The sequence below is a fragment of the Micropterus dolomieu genome, linkage group LG02 (assembly GCF_021292245.1).
Source record: "Micropterus dolomieu isolate WLL.071019.BEF.003 ecotype Adirondacks linkage group LG02, ASM2129224v1, whole genome shotgun sequence".
NCBI lineage: Eukaryota > Metazoa > Chordata > Actinopteri > Centrarchiformes > Centrarchidae > Micropterus > Micropterus dolomieu.
The window spans coordinates 5,795,492-5,808,707 of NC_060151.1; the positions used below are offsets into that span (position 1 = coordinate 5,795,492).

Genomic DNA, 13,216 nt, shown 5'->3' on the forward strand with positions numbered 1-13,216 from the left:
ATGAAACCTTACTATGTGACTTGTTGACTGATCTTAGCACTGGGACAACTACAGTAGTCTTACTGCTCCCTCTACAGGACAAAATGATTACTGAACAGGAGTCCATCATCTACCCTACTGCAATTAAAAAAGCCAAAGTGCAGAAACTATTTTTTTTTTTTTACCATATACTTTTATGCTATGACTTCAAAGAAAACATATTGTTAAATATCCAGTTACAACAAAACACAGCTAAAAACAGAACAGAACCACACAGCTAAACCCAGTTAAAGCTAGCTCTATAAGCCATTATCTTAGTCATTTAGTTTGTTATCCCTATATTATATTAAAATGTATTAAATTATACTTTTTTTACATTCATTTGCAAGGACTTTGTACTAACAAATGGTCAATGTAAAGTGTCAATATTGGATTTTGTTTGTTTATATTGTGTGTTTCCCTCATGTTCCCTGAACACAGTCTATGTCAACAATTTGTAGGATACATAAAATGATGACATTAAATTCTAGCCATCTGTTTTTGTACCCAGTCAGCCTGAAAACATTAAACCCATTTTTCTCAACTTAAGGTTTTCTGACAGATCTCTGCCTTTGTATGTTAGTATAGTATTAAGTGTTACATCTTCAGACTTACAGAAGTAAGTCAGACAGGACGACAAGAAAGCAGCCTCAGTCAACAATCCACTTAGTCACACCAGTAATCAATACTTTGAAAATCAGCGTTGTAATTTTCAGTTTATTACTGATTGTATGAAAAGAGAGCAACAACAATCACAAGTGTCATTAGATAAAGTGCACTTCATGTAAGCAGTGTCATAATCTGAGACATAACCAATTACATCATATCCTACTCAGTAATGCATAGTGATTTACAAGACGCACCCTTAATAATGTACATTGTGACAAATAATATGCACTCTATGACTCAGTCAATGTACATAGCTATATAGCTGCACTAACAAAGCAATATAAACAGCGCTGTGGCTAACATGTATATTACAAGGCATGCTGTTGTATACTATAAAATGTATACACACAAATGTGCAAAGGTGTTGACTGAGAAGTTATCCAATAATGTTCAAGTTACAGACATCTCACATTCTGGCAGTGTTTAAATTACAATCAGAGACTTTAGCGGCTTTGTTCTACTCACTGGACCATTTGGCATAAAGTCATAGGTCACCTGACATGTGACATGGCATGTTTCTAACTGTCAAGAGTTGCCTGATGTAAGAATGTGGGACAAATCATCTCTCAAAGTTGGCAAGAAAGGAATAGTTTGACATTTTGGGAAATACACTTACTAGCTTTCTTGCCGAGAGTTAGATGAGAAGATTGATACCATTCTCAAATCTGTACGCTAAATATGAAGCTACAGCCAGTAGCCAGTCAGCTTAGCTGAGCACAAATACTTGAAACAGCCTAGCCTGGATAGCTGTTTCTTGCACCTGTAAAGCTTAATAATTCACATGTTATATCCTGTCTGTTTACACTTATGCATGGTAAAACAAAAAGTGGTGGTTTTCTCAGGGGCGGGGGGGTTACAGACGTTACTGTGCCAGGCCAACAAACAGTCCAGCATATTTCAGTTTTTGGATGGTTAAACAAGATATAACATGTTAATTGCTCCCTTTATAGGTGCATTTAGACAGAGCCGGTTAGCTGTTTCTACCGGTTTCCACCTGTTGTCATTATTTTGCAGTATGAAATAGTGTCAACAATTCCTATAAAGCACCATAACAGCAAGACACATTTTTGACTGAGACTAATTCTGAGGCTTTTAGACTTGAGTGCAATATACAGTAAGTCAAAGATTGTGCAGTTTTCTAAAACATACTAGGCATTTTGGACAAAAACTAATTTTGTATGATGCTACTACCCTGATAATCTTATTCAATATGAAAAATCACAGTGTCCTCTTGAAATCCCCTCTGGGAGCGACTGGGACTGAGAGATTTGGCAGTGTTTGCAGGAGTGAGAAGACAAAGGGCACGATGCCAGGAGGGAGGAAGAGAGATGGACAGGGGGGACAGAAGGCTGGATGAGAAAAGGCGGTGGCAGTATCACATCAGTTACACCATTTTTTTTCACCAGTTCCCACAGTGAAGTTTAAATGTGTATTAACATTCCCTTTATACTTTGATATTGTTCTCTGGAATAGTGAGCAGCATGAAAACACACCAAACTATACAGAACACAAAAAATATGCTTACTGATTATTATTCAGTGTCACTTAGACCTGCAGGTAAATCAAATTTTCAGAATATAGGGGAGCGTATGCAAACACACTTGGTGAATGCAGTGCACCTCGATTTACACATTACATTGTACGATCAGCAAATGGTATCACCAGCGTTAGTCTGAGCACACACACGTTAAAACACTGTTTGTACATACTTTAAGTGTAAGAGGTACTATCTTGTACTATACATACACTCAGTGCTGTCAGCCTTAGTCTTACAGAAAACATTTTCCACTATCCTCACTTCCAGAACTTTCCCTCACAGATCTGAGGCTCGTTAAAGCTATAAAACTAGTGAAAGAAAGTGAAGTGCAATGAAGCATACTTTTGTTCTTTCTTTACAGTCTGTCTGCTCCCTTGTCTGCCTCATTTGCTCCGGAACTTTCCCTCAGCAGCCAGCCTCTGGTTTAGCCGACAGAGCTGGCGAAGGAAGCCATCATTGGGTCCGATCTCTCTTTTCCGACGCACCATGGCCAGCGCGGTGTGGACGTCCATGTTTTGGCGAAGCATCAGGTAGGCTATGACTAAGGTGGGCGAGCGGCTGTAGCCTTCCCTGCAGTGAACATACACTTTACCTGCGGAAGAAAAGAAGAGTAACTGTTCAAGTTTGACCAAAACTCACAACAGAGCATGTGAGTCCTTGGAGTTCAAAGCTGCATTCATTCGTTTTTTGGGATTACAGTATAGCGGGAAAAGGTATAGAATAAACACATAGTCATATTGTCACCTTGTAAAGTTGGTATGGCTAACAAACCAGTGTCTATTTACAGATTCAGCAGACATGGAGAACATTCATTTAAATAAAAGGTATTATTATTATTATTATTAATTGGGGTTTCTGGTCACAAGTTTAAGTCGAACATTCACTCTCCTGTCAGATAAGTTTCCACGTAGCACAGTTTCCAACTCTGGCTCTTTAGTTGCTAAATGCTCCACATTTACCAGCTAGTTAGTTGTAGTGTAAGCTGCTAGCTGCAGCTGGAAAAAAGGTTGTTAAGAGTACATTTTGAGGGCTGAAAAACCTAAACAATGAACTACATCAGAGTAAATTGTACTCAAGCGATACTTATGTGTGGGCTGGTCTGAGTGAACCCTCTCACATTACACACAGTCGTGTGACCGGTTGTTTATATAACATTGATTAGTGAAGCTTTAATATTGACCTTCAATTACAGCCCCCCATCAGGGACTGTATAGTATGCCTTTTTCACTTTGCAAGTGGGTCAAACACATCCACCAGCAGAAGTCAAAAAGTCAGTTGTCAACGCAGAGTAAATTACTCTGCGTTGACAACTGACTTTTTGGAGAGTTCACTATTTCAGTGTGAACATGTGACATACTCCAGGGCTGCCAACTTTTCAATTTAGTCTGGAGTGAGATTCTGTGATGGAGATCAGTTCATTTTATGCCGTCTGTGTCATATCCCACCGCAGGGGTCGGGGTCATCACTCTTTAGTCCTGCATGCCACAGCCACATGTTTGTGTAAGAAGAAAAGCCAAGTCAATAATCATGGTCAGATCAGTGTGATCAGGATACTCGACAACCTCCAGACATGATAATTTCTGGGGGGAGTCTTCCCCCCACAATCTATGTGTCAAAACCAGAGACTGTATTTCTTTTAATTCTAGAGAATGTATGGAATATTATAGGTTAGTACATAATTAGCAAGAGCATAGATTTTCCTTTAGCAATGGAGTAGCCACTTATTTAGAGGGGAGGTCTTTTAGCATTGAACACTCAATTTCCTGCATTCTGGTGAAAATTTTCATGATTTAGTCTTCGCTCCCCTTTGTGTTCCTCTTTAAATGTGGCATTTTTTCACCTCAAGGATAAATTAATTTATTTTAATTCAGTTAGAGACTCGTGGACTGAATGTTCAAAACTTTTTGCATCTATCCAGCACATCTATGTAATCTCACATCTCCAGAAATATTTTTATAATAACGTCATCATTTAATCATAATTCACAATATATATACTATAATATTCTGCTGTTCATTACTTGCTCTGCTGATAGGATAGAATCCCTGACAAACAGACATAGAACCAGTTTGGGACTGTATCTGAGACCTGTGCAAAACGAAACTAACTGAAAACACTTCACCACAAATCCTCTCGTTAACTTCAGCAGCTCTGTGCAGTTCACATTCCCAACAGAGCAAGGCTGTGCTTCAGATTCTACATTTTTATATTGCAAAACTCTACCAGCTACATTACCCGATCACGAACTGTCACTCACTGCGCGAGAGCGGGTTCGCTTAATTCCTGCCACAGCATCCGCCGATGTCGCATCAGCTGGTTGGAGTAAAATCACGCAGAGTCGACGCAATCAGTTATGGGCAAAATTCGTTTTTCCAGTGCGTGATGTATGGCGTGAGGGTGTGTGAAAAGTGTCAATTGCATGAGTCTCACGCTCAGTGCATGAGAGTTGGCAGCTCTGTACTCAAAAGTTACATTTACTTAAAATACAGGTACAGTACAGTATCATTCTTCTATATTTTGGTATAAGTGGTATTCAACATAATAAAAACAGTGTGAGTTTAAAAAAAAATAGCTTTTATTAGTAGTGTCATCATCGGATCAATTAAGGAATACGAGAAAAGCAGTCAGATCTGCACAGATCCACATTTTACACAGAAAAACAAACACCATTTCAGATTCAGTTCACCTCAGCTCTGTTATGCTCTGACCTTTTCCATTTTTGTATGCCAGCGCCTTCTCGATGAAGTCTGCTGCCTCTTCAAAGTAAACACTGATGTCAAAGTGGTCGGTGTCGCTGGCTGGCACGCCATGGTAGATGACCCCCGTGCCGGCGTAGAACTCAGCGTTGGTGTTGACGTGCATGAAGGAGTTTCCCTCCGCAGCATTCAGGATGTGTGTGATGCCCTGGCGCTTAAGACGCATCACGTTCATAGCCACAAACCTGCATCAGATGGGTAAGCAAAACAATTTATAACACATCCATCCATCCATCTTCATCAGCTTATCGGGTCGGGTCGCGGGAAATTATAACACATTCTAGAGCTTATTCACACATACTACTAATGCTGAGTGTGTTTAGCATCATGTCCAAGGTGGGTTAAAATCAAGGGCAACTGGACTTGGTTGAACATACATGAAGACATTTGCCTCTCATCAAATAGGCTTCTTCAATTTAGTGGATAACTGACAATCTTCACAGACAGGGTCAGTTTTCGTGTGGGTTTCAATTAGACTTAATCTTTCATTCTCCCTTATCCTTCTTCTATCATACAAATGCACTGCTGTACCAAAGAGAGATCTGCTGCTTTCCACTGTGAACCTCTGAGACTGCTGTACCACTTGGCTCCTCCTGTCCTTTAGATGGAGAGAGCTAAAAATAGAGTCGATGCACACTGGTGCTAATACTGAAAGCTATGTCACGCCTCCACAGTCTACCAGTGGAACCAGGACAGATACATCAAAACAAAAAAACACCCGCTCTGAGAGAGAACGATGCGTGGGCGGATGCTCTCTTCACTAGGCTTCACAGAGATGTGTCGGTGCAGTTGTGTGTTCCAGACTATATTTGCGAGGGCGTCTGGTCTAATAACAGACACAGATAAGTGTTTCTGCTCCGTCCATTATGACTCCTATAGGAAGGCAAGCGGAATAAAGGAGACCATATAGGGGTTTTCTCTCCCGAACTACACTGCGATGACTCACTCAGAGTTTCTGTTTTAAAGCTTTTAAAATTTTGGACACGAATTTGCTTGTAAGCCTGAAATATACTCTTACCAGTGTACTGTGCGTCAGCACAGGTTGACCAACTGTGATCAACTGATTTAGTGTGCAGTAATCTGCATTGTGAACAAGTGTCTCCTCCTAATAACTCAGTTAGGAAAGGCTGTGTTTTCAAGCTTCTTCAAGAGTTATAATTCCAGCAGCAAGTGAGCTTATCTTAGAATATTGAAGTGGAATTATTTTCTATTAATCATAGAATTCATTATTGAAAAATAAGGGGTCTTGTTAATCAGCATTTGATATATAAGAGAAATTCAACCAAATTCAACCATCAGACAGTGTGTTACAGTGCAGACTGCAACATACAGCCATAATATCCACGGTTATTTTAGCCAGTAACATGTTGTTTTAGATTGAATATTTATCAATTAATGAAATAGAAAGATACATTGGGTTATGCTGCAGATATCAGAACGTGACTGGTGTTTAAGGGAGAGTGGGGTACAGTTTGTTAGAAGTGACATGATTTAATTGTATAATATTCTCCATGGAGAATGAGATGGGAGAAACGTGTTAACATTGATAAAATACGATGGTGACTTATTCACCACCCTACCAATACTCACAAGGGGGAGCACTTATATCATTCCAATGCGGCCACTCTGACAAGGCTGCCTGCAGATCAGCCTTGTGAGTGCAGCTGATCAATCAGTCTATCAATAATTACAACAAGGCTTTAATCTTTTGGATGATTACTAAATAATATGTCTTTTGATTGACTGCAACGAAGCTTTTACTTTTCACTAAAATGTGGACTGATGAAGAACAGAAAGGTGGACCCTGTAATAAGGATCAGCTTGGATTCACATGTACTCTGTATTGGTTCTACATTAAACTTTTATTGCATGGATCTCTATTGGACCAAAGTGTTTTATTGAATGAATATTTAAAGAGTTCGAGAGGACCAGCAGATATCTGGCCCAGCTGGGGGAAAATAAAAACAGCAAGAAATTGCTTGCTTGGATCTGTCTGAGGTAAAATAAATCTGCATACCAGCACCTTTCATGCTCACAAATGAATATGTTAAATCTTGTCTGTTTAATATGTATAAAAAGTGTAGAAGTGTAAAAACAACAAGTTGAGCTAAGCTAAGTTAATCAGCTGCTGGTTCCAGTCTCTTATTTACCGGTGTTGTTACCTTTAGACAGAGCCAGGCTAACTGTTTACCCTCTATTTTGAGTCTATCTGCAAATTTACAGAGACATGAGAGTGTTGATCTTCTCTGCTAACTCACAGCACATTTCCTAAAATGATTAACTATTATTTTAACACATGATGAGTAGTTAACAAGGTAAGTCTCACAATAGAAAGATAAAAAATTGAACAATAATGCATGCGGTGTGTGTGTGTGTGTGTGTGTGTGTGTGTGTGTGTGTGTGTGTGTGTGTGTCTCACCTAATGTTGACAGTGATACAGGGAGAGGTCAGTAATTGCAGAGATTGAAATATTGGGCACTCTGGGGTTTTTTTAGTCAACAGGGGACTGACTGTTAAGCTCACAAGTTATTTTACATATTCTCCATTCCTGCAACCTCTGATGCTGTTTGCCTTTTTATAACATTCCTCTACCTCTTCAAAATTTAAACAAGCTTCTGTCTGAAACAACCCTCATGGCTCCAGTTGTGTAATGCCTTCACGGTCAGTGAGCAGACACTCACTCTCAGGCAGGAAAACCTAGCCTACATATTTTTAATACAACCTAAATGAAACACACAAGTGGTTAATTATGGTAACATTAGATCCTAATGACCTTATGGGATGTCATGGCATTAATTTTAATAGCCTACTTCTAGATAATTCTAGAGCACATGTAGGACCCTATAATAGGCTACTTGTAAAAAGTCACAATGCGTTAATTTGTGCTTTAATGATTTTAAAGGTGATCTCTTGCTGCAGGTTAGTCGACGTTATCATCTTTTGTGGTAGGCTATATTATAATAATGATCCTATTGGGACACATGATTTTGCTTCAATCGTCGTAAAATATGTAACACCACATTAATAGAATACAGGCTAATAGGATAATTAGAGGAATAAGGGGTGATGAAATTGGGATTGACTGTTTTTAATTGCGGTCGAAGGAAAACAAGGTACAGAATCTATGGGGATTGTTTATGCAGACATGTTCACTCTAATGTTACCAATAACATCTCTTTGTGTAGAGAAAAAAAGAGTGTTATCAAAATGATCCCAACAATGACTCACGCATTGCCGACGTAGATCCTCGGGTAAACCTCATGGAAGTGTTTAGTCGGCCAGCTGTAAAAGCCGCTGTCGTCCGTCAGCAGATCGTTGAGTTGCTGGAGAGTCACCTCGAAGCTCGACATGTCGAGTCGGTTCGGAGCCTCTGTCTGTGCCTGTTGGCTGTGTTTATTCTTCATAGCCTACCTGAAGACCGAAGCGACACCTTCAGCAGGCGCACACAGAAAGGAGACGGCGGGGGGAATGTGGCAGACAGGTGTCGGTTTACCAGTCTGATGAAGTGTGAACGCTGCTCAGCTGTGCCTGCACCGCCGCCGCGGCTCAACACTGAGGGCTGCTCAGTGTTGTGGAAATAAACCACAGTATGCAGGGGCGGTCTGGGCTTTTTGGTGGACCTGGGTCAGGTTTGGTTTCAGAAGTGTGTGTGTGTGTGTGTGTGTGTGTGTGTGTGTGTGTGTGTGTGCACCCCTGGGATCTTTCTAGGGTGACCAGATGAGAATGGGCGAAATTCGGGACAGTAATTAAAATTAGAAGAATAAATAGTTTTCACCATAATTCCATCCATAAGTAACAATGAACGAACGTATGACTATTTGGGTCATGGGTTTCATACACTTTCTGTAATAAAACATCTAAAAGCAAATATCCTATCTGATAAGCGTGTCTGGGACAAAATCTTATCAAATGGAGATCTGTGGTCTAATTTGTGTTAGCTGTGTCATTTGGGCTGATAAAGTATCCAATAGTAAACTATATATACTTGTACAGAAAAGTTTAGATAGAGAAGAGTCCAGTTGTGTCTCGGAAGCAGAAGTTGCAATGGATAGTCTTACAACTCATGAGAGGCAATGTCGCTACCGCCACCTGCTGGTGTAGCTAATAAACTGCTCTCACATTTACAGATCTCTGTTTACAGATCTCTGTGGTACAGAGTGGACAAAATCCCACAAATGCGTAAAAAGAAGTCACAAATGTAACGTGACCTGCAAATTGACAGGAAATGATCCGCAAATGCGTAAATAACACTTTGTATGTGAAATTAAAATATGTGTGTACATAGTAAATTGTACATATTTGCTATTTGCACTGTATTTTTGTGGATATGATTTTACACAACACAAATGTAAAAATACATGTTTTGGGTAGTGAGATATTTGTGTAAGTTTCTTTTACAGATATCCACAGTGCACATTGGACTAAATTCCACAAATGTGTAAAATAGAAGTTACAAATGAACCACAAATTGACAGAAAGCAATTTGCTAAAACTGTTTTGTGTGTAGAAGTCACTCTGTATTTTTGTGGATATCATTTTACGCATCACAAATGTAAAAATACACATTTGTAGAGAGTGAAATATTTGCGCATCATAGTACACATTTGTGGATTGTTTTCTGTGGGTTACAAATAAGAGTAAAGTCCAATAAAATCTTCCATAGACATAACGGCATTGGTGCGTCTGTGTGTGCGCGAGTGAGAGAGAGCGCTCTTTTTATTTATTCTCATAGCTAGGCTAAGTAAGTGGATATTAGCCTACTATAACTGTGTTTTTAACTTTGTTATGGCTAGGCTAGCAGACCCAAGTGCAGGACTAAGAAAGGGAGGAGTTAGATAAAAGAGGAATATTTATTGCAGGTTAAAAGGATCAGATTGAGCAGGTGAAGAGCAAGGCAGAGTCTAAATGGATGCGTGCCGAACCGTGTTGGCGGCTGCTGTGCAGGCGGGAACCGTAGCTGAGTGTCCAGAGTGAGAGAATGTGATAGGAGCAGGTCCAGAGCAGAATCCGGGAATAGTTTAGCCAAGCGGGGGTCCAGACGGAGAGCGGTATTTCCGATAGCAGAACTAAATCTAACACGTTATTATGCAAAATTCACTTTGAACTTTTATCATAACGACCAAATGCTCTTCTTATACAATCAGACTAATATAATTATTTAAATGTGTTCATTATGTTGTTTGTTTCTAGCCTACAGTTTACTGAGTAATTTTAAAATGTAGGAAATTTGACTCTTTTGATCTGTGATGAAATTAAGCAATTGTAAAATTAATAAACACCATAACTTCCACACTACTGCTGTCATCACTCAGTTTAAAGTGCTCCCACACAGCTGAGGGTTTTCCCTTTGATGTTAACTGGAGCATTACTTTCACTGCTGTCGGCGGAGGTCAGGCGCGCGAAAAAAATCTCAATAATCGAATCTCAAAATTGAAATTCGAATGTGTACCCAACGGTCGAATATTCGGGTCCAGCTCTAGTATTAATATCATAAAAAGAACCAAATTTTAATTTAAATTTACCAAATTATGTATTTAAACAATCAGTAAGTTTACATGAATGACACAAATTTTTCTATTGCTTGATGAAATTTTGTATAATGCATGAAAAGCAAAAAAAAAAACAAAATTGACAGAATTAAGTTAAGTCTGATCTGGCCACTTCGGCATATGATTAGATTATCCGGTGTTGTTGTTTGGACTAGCTAACCTGTAACATTACCACCGGGGCTCCCACTCCCCACTCGGCTGCTTTCTCTACCTGCTTGGCTCAACACCAGCGCCGGCAACAATGTGGATCAACAGGATGTTTGTGTGGTTTGTGCTCTCCTGGACTGCCCTGTCTTTCATGCTAGCTCCAACAACAGCGATACTCCAATACACAGCGGCTGAACTCCTGCAGCTATGCTTCCACCTGTCTGGAGATGTTTTGCTCCATACTAAAACAACATCATACTACTTCTTCCTTTGCTCATGTCATAATTCCACTAGAGGACTTTGTCCTATGTTGTTTTGTGGCATTTGTTGTAACACCTGGTTTTGTTGGAAGATAGTCTTGCTGGCATGCAAAAAAACTGGTACAGAGAATTTTTCTGTGCAAGAAATCATTTTTATTGATATACATATGTGGTCATTATACAATCATTAGTTAGGAAGAGAAAGGTATTCTCCATTGAAGCCTTGCATCCCAGTGTGGTGGAGGATTTCATATATATTTCACTGCAAAGCGCTTTGAAGGTATAAAGGCCAGACCAGCTGGAAACATATGGTGAAGTGTATAAACCGTGCTTTGTCCTCCTGTGACCCATTAGCAAGACTGGACCACAGTATAAACTCCTAGGTTCAATGTGCTGCTCCCCTACCTACCTGTTTTAACCATTGACTTTAAGTCAGTAAGGAAGCTGTTTAAAAATGAAAACATTTTTGCAAATGTATAAGGGATTTTTTAAAACAAAATCAATAAGGGATAAAACATTTCATTTCATATTATATCTTAGCATCTACATATTGACAATGAAATTCGTGTCACTTCAAACTAAAGATTTCCTGTGCACGCCATGTAACCGCTCCTTTTCTATCTAAAAGCTCATAATGCAAAACTACTTAGCAGTTTGTGAGAAAGATCTCCCCTCAGAGTCAAGCTGGCTGCCTCACTCTTCAGCACATCTCAGGTAGCATTTTAGCCGCCCGACAGCGGAGGACTTTCAGGAAGCTGTCAATCTTGTGCGAGTCCCGGCGGAAGCAGGACAACAGGAAATGGAAGTTGGTCAATTTGGAAATCTTGTCCTGGCCGATGTCATTGCCTCCTCTGTAGGGCAGTAAGGAGATGGTCTGAGCCGCTGGGCCCATCTGAGGGAGAAAGGAGGCAGAGGAAGTGAGAGGGAGGAAAGCTGTTAAAACACAGTTTATATTAACATTTTAAATGGGTGCAAAGCAAAACAAAATGTGTCTGAGGGGTTTTCTTCCCATGCTGGCACACCTTGCCAGATAGGATATCCAGGCCGTCTCCCAGGTTCTTGAAGTGCTGCTGCAGCTCCTGGATTTTGTTAGATATGTTGCTTTGGGCAGGGTGAGGCAGGGTGTTAGCGGAGGTGGACAGGACTACCAGGGGGTCTACCCAGGCTTGGAGCAGGGAGCGAGCCAATGACAGCAGGTCTGACTCCTGGTGAAGAGTCAAACAGATGATGATAATACAAAAAGTTGAAATATATAAATCTACCCTGTACCTTAAAGGGACACAAGAGATAAAAATGCAGAAAATATCTGATGTGAGCACTTTACTGAACGGTTGTGTGGACACAGTGTCTGTGACGTGACAGAGCTGTTGTGAAGATCAATGTGGATGCCTCTGGCTTTAAGCCTTAATATAATTTAAACTGGTGAGTTACATATAAATCTGCCCCTTGCAAAATTGTTATAAAGGGAGAAATTAGCTATAGAGAACAAAACCGTTTCTTGGCTGTAGACAGTTTGTAATTCCAAGTGATGGCCTGCAGAGGTCAGTAAGTATTATGCATTTCTTAAAGTTAATGTCACAATGAAATCAAAATGCCTTTCCACTTGTTTGCTAATTTTCAAGTCATATCCACCCAATAAATGCCAAAACAAACATGTTGTCATTCTGAAATCTGGTACATTTTATAAAGATGCTTTGCTTTAGTTATTTGGGTGAAAGATGAGATAGCACATTAATGTTTGTTTGTTTTCATAGAAACTCAATGATTTGATGCTTGTCTACTAAGGAAATATGATAATCAAAAACATTGGACTGGTCAACTTGTCTGACTCCTGCTGGATAGGAGATGTTATTTGATGTATGACAGTGACAACAATAAAAAGGGAGATAAAAGAGGCAAAGAGAAGACCGTACAGGTAACTTGATGAAAACACTGAGAAAATTGAAAGCAAAAAACAAGGAAGAAATGAGGAACTGACATACATACAGTCACTTACTGATACTTGAAGAGCTTGCTCCTTGTCAATTGGTGTCTGCAGAGAGGAGGTGTGGCACATTGAGGGGCGGGGCATGATCATGCGGCCTATAGGAGGGAAATGAGAGTCCTGGAAGAGACAGATGATGATTATTATATTCACAATTAACTGCTTACCTGGCAAATAACACGTTTTACTGTGATGGAAGGTTAAACATGTAAAAAAAATTAAAACCAGATCGTACATCCTAGAAAATTCACAGCCATTGCTTTCTTTTGTCTCATGTAGTATATTACTCCCACTGT

The 13,216-nt window shown here is 39.8% G+C and overlaps 3 protein-coding genes across 3 annotated transcripts in view; all 3 read right to left on the bottom strand.

The window, feature by feature from the left end:
• Nucleotides 1-715: 715 nt before the first annotated feature.
• On the bottom strand, nt 716-8,513 carry LOC123984636 (dual specificity protein phosphatase 3-like). Its single transcript, XM_046071626.1, has 3 exons — nt 8,209-8,513; nt 4,933-5,165; nt 716-2,816 (listed from the first exon to the last, which is right to left on the bottom strand). Exons 1-3 carry the CDS (start codon nt 8,382-8,384, stop codon nt 2,608-2,610), a joined length of 618 nt encoding a protein of 205 aa, XP_045927582.1. The 5' UTR covers nt 8,385-8,513; the 3' UTR covers nt 716-2,607.
• A 2,589-nt stretch (nt 8,514-11,102) lies between these two features.
• LOC123984621 (prolactin) overlaps nt 11,103-13,216 on the bottom strand; it is a 5,606-nt gene continuing 3,492 nt past the window's right edge. The window contains exon 7 of the mRNA XM_046071592.1: nt 11,103-11,628. The gene's annotated coding sequence lies outside the window, so the exon portion shown is untranslated. The remainder of the gene's footprint in view (nt 11,629-13,216) is intronic.
• On the bottom strand, nt 11,601-13,177 carry LOC123958024 (prolactin-like). Its single transcript, XM_046031197.1, has 4 exons — nt 13,156-13,177; nt 12,933-13,087; nt 11,959-12,141; nt 11,601-11,828 (listed from the first exon to the last, which is right to left on the bottom strand). Exons 1-4 carry the CDS (start codon nt 13,175-13,177, stop codon nt 11,637-11,639), a joined length of 552 nt encoding a protein of 183 aa, XP_045887153.1. The 3' UTR covers nt 11,601-11,636.

Coding starts and splice junctions, on each gene's coding strand:
- LOC123984636 (XM_046071626.1), bottom strand. CDS start 8,384: ATGAAGAATAAACACAGCCAACAGGCACAGACAGAGGCTCCGAACCGA. Junction 5,166..8,208: donor AGGATCTACGTCGGCAATGC/GTGAGTCATTGT, acceptor CATCTGATGCAG/GTTTGTGGCTATGAACGTGA. Junction 2,817..4,932: donor GGCATACAAAAATGGAAAAG/GTCAGAGCATAA, acceptor TTTCTTCCGCAG/GTAAAGTGTATGTTCACTGC.
- LOC123958024 (XM_046031197.1), bottom strand. CDS start 13,177: ATGGCTGTGAATTTTCTAGGAT. Junction 13,088..13,155: donor GGCTGTGAATTTTCTAGGAT/GTACGATCTGGT, acceptor GTTATTTGCCAG/GTAAGCAGTTAATTGTGAAT. Junction 11,829..11,958: donor TGGATATCCTATCTGGCAAG/GTGTGCCAGCAT, acceptor TTTCTCCCTCAG/ATGGGCCCAGCGGCTCAGAC.